Source organism: Strix aluco, chromosome 4, assembly GCF_031877795.1.
Source record: "Strix aluco isolate bStrAlu1 chromosome 4, bStrAlu1.hap1, whole genome shotgun sequence".
Classification (NCBI taxonomy): domain Eukaryota; kingdom Metazoa; phylum Chordata; class Aves; order Strigiformes; family Strigidae; genus Strix; species Strix aluco.
This window is the reverse complement of record NC_133934.1, coordinates 93933769-93939779: the sequence shown is the minus strand read 5'-3', so window position 1 is coordinate 93939779 and position 6011 is coordinate 93933769. Positions and strand designations below refer to the sequence as shown.

The window sequence follows — 6011 nt, the reverse complement described above, 5'->3', positions numbered from 1 at the left end:
CGTTCCTTACTCGTAACACCTGGACCTCACCCTCTGAGTTTCCCTTTCCAGTGCCTTCCCTGATCTGTCTGTCAGAAATCAGCTGTGGAAGAGCCCATGCTGGCAGCAGTACTGTACTTCTAAGCAATGTGATAGCAAGTTTGCTCAGGTATACTTAAATTGTTGTTCTGAGACTCTCTGTGGATTCAGGTGCTGTCCTTGGTCTGGTCATGTTGGTCAGTCATGATGAGTAGAGATCTACCTTTTTTAAAATACAAACTTGGATTTTTCTCAATGTAAGCATTCATATAGGTTGCCCCAAGTATCTTACATATACCAGGACCCTCCTGCACTTAACTGTGCACATCCATTTTGTTTGCGGAGGGAGAGAATTTGCCATGCCTCTCTGTGTGGGCTGACTTTCACAATATGGGATTTTTCTTTCCATCACTTGACATTACGTTCGTAAGTTTGCCCAATGTATGCTGTCAGAGATGGGGGAGAGAAATTTTCCCTTTTACCTGGCGCTTGATGCCATCTGCCTCAAACTGGTTCTTGCAAGTTCAGCTTCTGAGATCCCCAAACCTGTCTTGGTTTATGAATTCCCTTCAGAACTTTCCTCCATTCTTGTTTCAGGTGTTTTTCCCATGTGAAATGGATGTGCTTTTCTAAGGATATGACTGGGTACATGTTTCCAGAGACACTCCTCTGAAGCAGGAGTACTAACAGCCCCTCTGGTAGGTTAGCTTGCCTTCCTCCGTGGGCTACGAACTGATTTGTCTTCCCGAGCACTACAGTTTGCCTTTTTCTTGTTTTTGCAGTAACTCAGACCTTATTGCAAGGTGCAGGAATTACCGGCCAAGCAACATTTTTGATAGTCTGGCAGTTGGAGGTGCAGTAAGTGCTGCCTTTTTGACCAGACCATACATAACATCTTAATTATGCTGCTGACAGACTTGGCATTTGGAGTGCCTTGGTTTCCCTCATTGGACAGTCTTTAAAGGTCCCAGCTGTCACATCCATGACTGGCAGGACTGAAGACAACACATCCCCGTGGGCATCTTGCAATTTTGTCTGTTTGGTATTCACTAATGGCAGGCATGGGAAGCTATTTTCCTGTTGCATTTCTATTGCTTTGGCTCCCTAGGGAGTATCTGACCTCCACACTATCTGTAATGTGGTTTTGGTGGGTTTTTTTCAGTGAAGGCAGCATGGTTAGCCTTGGGAAGCGCCTCATTGCCCTGGTCCTGTGCCTAAAAATGCCTTTGAGGAACTGGGCCTTTTGCACGTGCAGAGGGAGTCACTGTAACAAGGAGTCACCAGGAGCCCTCACCAGTGTGCAGTGTTCAGTACTGTTTCAGAGGCACCTCCAGTCTGAACCAGCAGGTCAGTTCTCATCACTGCTCCTTGATCTCCTCCTTCCTTCAGGCCTCCACAGTAGTCCACACCTACACTGCCTTCTTCATTCCCACAGGCTGACACAAACTGTCATCCCCCTGATGTTGTTTGGGAATAAGGGCCATTTTAAACCCCTTTCTCTCATTTCTACGTAGTGCTGTGTTATTGGCATAAGGGCTTGTTTGAAGTAAGTGCAAAGAAGAATTATCCAGCTTTCTCTGTGAGTTATTAAGGGAGCCACAGTGTGCCGTCTTGTATTAGCCCCACATCAAGGGAGTTTTGTTAAATGTTTTTACAGGTAGAGATGGTAATGCAAGAGAACCAACACAGTTAAGGTTAGCAAAGGAAAAAAATCCAAAAAGCCCAATAAACATGCATGGAACATAATTTCCCACATTCAAAACAGATCCGCCTGTCACTGAATTCCACCATGAAGAGCAGGCAGCTGTGGCAAGGACTTTCTGTGCCAAGGTTAGTGCTGCATCCTCTCTTACCACTTAACTGTCACAGTGCTTGTTTCTGTCTTGAATTAGCCAGTGTGATACTACCTGGGGTCTCGGTGGTGTTGGTCGCCAGGAAATGGAGCAAAACTATCTTTTATTATTTTTCTTTGCAAGCTTTTGGATAAATTCGGTTTCTGAGATGGGTGTAAAGAGAACTGAAAAAAAGAGGATGGAGCCTTTTACTGTAAAATAGAGATGTCATCTTCAGATAACAAGAAATCATTTCCTGAAAAACTCCAGCTTCAGCTATAGATGATATAAAATATGGCTTCTGTCTTTGCTTAAAAAGGGGAAAGACTGTGCAGTGGTTAAGGAGCAAAAAAAGAGAAGACATTTATATATCTCAGCACAAATGTGACAAGTCTGGGAAGAAGGTACTAGGCAGCTGTCAGAAATGCAGGCTGAAGAGAAAAACTGCCTGTCCAAACTCCCTCCACACAAAACTGCTGCTCTAAGAAGCTGTTTTGCATTGTAGCGTGCTCTGTGGGGATCTGACATGTATCTGTTTCACATTGATTAACAGCAAGTCCTTTCCAATTGATTGTCCTTTGAAAAATGCCAAACAGTACTTTGCATCAGCTGAGATCTGCTGGTTGCTCTTCCCTTTTTCTTCTGTGCCCTGACTTTGTCCAGGACTTCTAGCCATAAATAAAAGCAGAGGGTCTGACTGCTGGTGTCGTGTGAAAATGAGAGTGGGACCCCCTTTCAATGCACTGTAAATAAATAATCATTATCCCTACTTGTCTAGCATGGGCTATGGAGAGCCCAAATCTGAGCTAGAAGTGTGTGTGTATAGTTTTATGTCAGATTTTTGCTATTCAGATAATGTTTTCCATATGTTTTAGAAGTGTTACACCCTCTACTTCCCCGTCTGGTTCTCCTGTGATGTATATGGGTAGTGATACTAGATGTTTAGCTGCATATCTCAAAGCGCTGTGCTGATGTCTTAAAGATCAGCTCCATTTTACAGATATTTTCCCCACACTAGAAGAAGAGTCGGTCCAAGCAGTAAAATTGGAACTTAAGAAATCCTTACAGACCCCTGGAAAATATCAGACTAGACTGCCCGTCTCTTGACAAATTGGATATGGAGGAGAAAACTGCATGTTCTATGCATGTGCTGTGCATGATAGCCATAGGTGGTGCTGAGTATTAGACCCTCAAGAATACCCAAATATCATTTTTTCCACTGTCTTGTAAATGGGCATTAGGACTCTTAATGCCACTGGCCTCTGTCCCCATTAGTTCCATGCCCCCAGTTCTGCTGCACTGCTGTCAAGGTTTCCAGTGTGTAGTGGAATATTGGAGGGTGCTCTTGCTACCAGCAGTGTGGAAGCCCTACTGCAACTTTGGACAAGGAAGCCAGGGAGTAAATGCAGGTAGATAGATGTAAGAGCTAAAAAAGGTGAGTTATCTTATTTTGCTTCATTGGAATAATTGCCAGTTAAAACCAAAAAGACTTCCTGCTAGCCATCATCCTTTAGTTGGATGTATTTCACTGCCAGCTGTGGCTAGTCAGTGGGTTCGTAGCAAAAGCTTATTTCTCATGACGGCTGCAGGGGGGACAAGGAAGAGAAATTGCTGTAGCTAGCAGGTTTGCACTTGGGTAATAACTTTAACCATCTCTCAGCCTGCCTTGCCCTAAACTTGGCGGGAAAGGAGCTGAAGGAAGCCCAGACGGGTCCTTGTCCTCCTCACTTCCTCTTTTGCTCAGGACCTGCCACTCTGAAAGGTGAGTCCTGTGCTCTGCAGGGGACACCAGCATGGAAATGTGGCTTATGATCAAAGCCCAGAAGAACTGAGTTTGTCTAGCTCAGGGGAAACAAAGAACTGAGGGCCAAGGAGATAAATAAGAAAAATATTGTGGTGAAGAGGAGGGGGATTTTAATGGTCTGCTTTCTAATCTAGCTAGGACAGGAGGTTATGGACTTAAATGTCAACAAAGGAGATTTGGGCTAGTCAGGAAGAAAGGTTTCCTTATGGTACACATTGCTTCATGACACAGGCCACATTACTTCCTTAAAAGCGCACCGACTGGCTTTCCAGCTGCAAACCATATGTGCTGCCCACTGACAAATCTGGAGGTGATAAAGACTAAAATATTTTAGCTAACTCTGTCCATGGGCATTTTTCTCCCATACACTCTACGTGCCATTCAGTCACCTGCTGTGAAGACTGACACGCAGCGCTTATCTCTGAACTGCTGTAATTAATGTGTGCCTGCTCTGGATTTTTATAGCTCTTAAAAAGTAGCTGTATCAGAGGGAGGTTTTATATCACTGCTGTGAAGCTTGCCATTGCTACCGCTGAGGAGGTGACCTTGGCACGTGTTTCCTCTCCTTCGCTCCTTGCACTGTGTTAGCACCGCGCTTTGCTCTTCCAGTCAAATGCTTCAAAAAAGGACACATAAGCCAAATGAGGATTTTTTTGAAAAATGCAACTCAGTATCTTTCCAAAAATCCTGTTCCCTTGAGAAGAAACACAAAAACAGACTTCCAGACCTAAACAAACTTTCTCTTCCTAAATAAGCACTCATTTTTTAAAATCTCAGAACTTCACTTAGGGGAGACAATGGAGTCAGTAACCTCACCAGTCTTATTTTTCTATAAATCCCTGTGAGTTTGTTGGGGGAATTTTTTTGTGGTTTTTTTTTTTTCCCTCTGGAAAGTTAAGTGGAACTGCTGTACAAAGAAACAAATTGTGCTGGAATCAGGATGGGAAATACATACCAGTAAAATAAGCATGATTTTCTCACTTCTGTCCTTACAGGACTATAGTTAAATCCTGAACAAAGATGAAGGGGGAAGCCTGGAAAACACAATCGATTTGAAGGGCATTCCAAAAGCCGTGAGGTGCTGTGTGTTAGGCACACTGCAAAAAACTACCCCAAATGATCCATGAGGGCAAGGATGGGGATGTATGAGTTGCTGTGATGGACTGAAGCCAAAGTCTAGTTAGTTCAAGACAATTTCTCTGACCTTAGTGGTCAGTATGAGAGCTTAGTTCTCCATAGGTAGTTTGTTTTGCACAGTTCATATTTTCAGGGTGAAAACTGATTGGTATTTCTTGTGGTAGTTTGAGAAGAGCTAAGCAGAATTTTTCTATCAAGTTTCCTATCACCAAGACATGTGACAGTGCCTGCCTTGCTGGGGATAAACTGTATGGTCATCAGGATTTAATTTCACCTTCCCCTCTCTAAATACCCAGCAGTGAGTAGACTGACTCTCAATGAGTCAGCTGTCTGAAAAATGTCAGCTAAAGTGGCTGCACGTGTTTCTACCAACATGAATTCCCAAACTGTATTCAGGGTTCGAAGAGGGAGGAGAAAGACCCTGATCAATACAACATTGCTTCAGTTTGCTTCAGAAAGGCTCCTGTGTGGAGGGACCATCGATTAGCTAACAGAGCATTTTACAAGGAAAAACTTCAAAGTCTTTACATGGATTGATCTTTGAAGTACTCTGTTCTCTAGCTGCCTCCTCATTTCTTTTAAGGATGGGAGATGGAGGGAGTAATGGTAAATGTGGTAAGGGCATCTGTGGAATGAAGTGCTGGTGTTCAGACAGATTTGGTGGCATGCTGCACAAGCTATTTTGCATGGTTTAACCCCAAAGACTTCAATACTCTAGGTGTGCTGGTTTGATAAGGCAAAAAGGGCTTCTCCACCCTCCTTCCTGTATTTGTCAGTGGATTAATAACACTATGTGTGGAATAGTGTCAGAGACACATAACCTGACTTCCCAATTACAGTGTGTGGCAGAGGAGTAGTAACTCCCTCTACAGATGTGTGCTAGCCTTGCTGCTCTGCAGATTTGACATGGAGGAGACAAAGAAGGAATTCAGGTTGCTTTTGTCGTCCTTATTGCCTCTGCTGAAACTATTCCTGCCCATCAACAGCTGCACTGTGCAAACAAAACCCTGGTAAGGTAACTTGGTGATGAGCCAGCTGGGGAGATGGACAGTAGTGGCAAGGAGACAGATGAGCAGATATCATCTGTTCAGGCTTGAGGAACACCATGGCTGTGTCTTCAGCAGTGAAGTACTTAAGTGTCAGTGGTTCTTACTAGCTATGCCTGTTAATGTCCACTGAGATGCATCAAGTGACCTATTTTCTAAGCCACTACAGACTGT

At 43.8% G+C, this 6011-nt stretch overlaps 1 protein-coding gene across 5 annotated transcripts in view; it reads left to right on the top strand.

Annotated features, from left to right (window-relative positions):
* The first annotated feature begins 1070 nt into the window (after positions 1-1070).
* Positions 1071-6011, top strand: part of GALNT16 (polypeptide N-acetylgalactosaminyltransferase 16) — a 96938-nt gene continuing 91997 nt past the window's right edge. The window contains exons 1-2 of one of the 5 annotated variants that reach the window (XM_074824363.1): positions 1071-1365; positions 1784-1848. In XM_074824363.1, the coding sequence (XP_074680464.1) occupies positions 1071-1365; positions 1784-1848 (360 nt within the window). Of the gene's footprint in view, positions 1366-1675; positions 1849-6011 lie in introns of all 5 variants that reach the window. The other 4 variants (XM_074824361.1, XM_074824365.1, XM_074824364.1 and 1 more) reach the window with 4 other exon arrangements.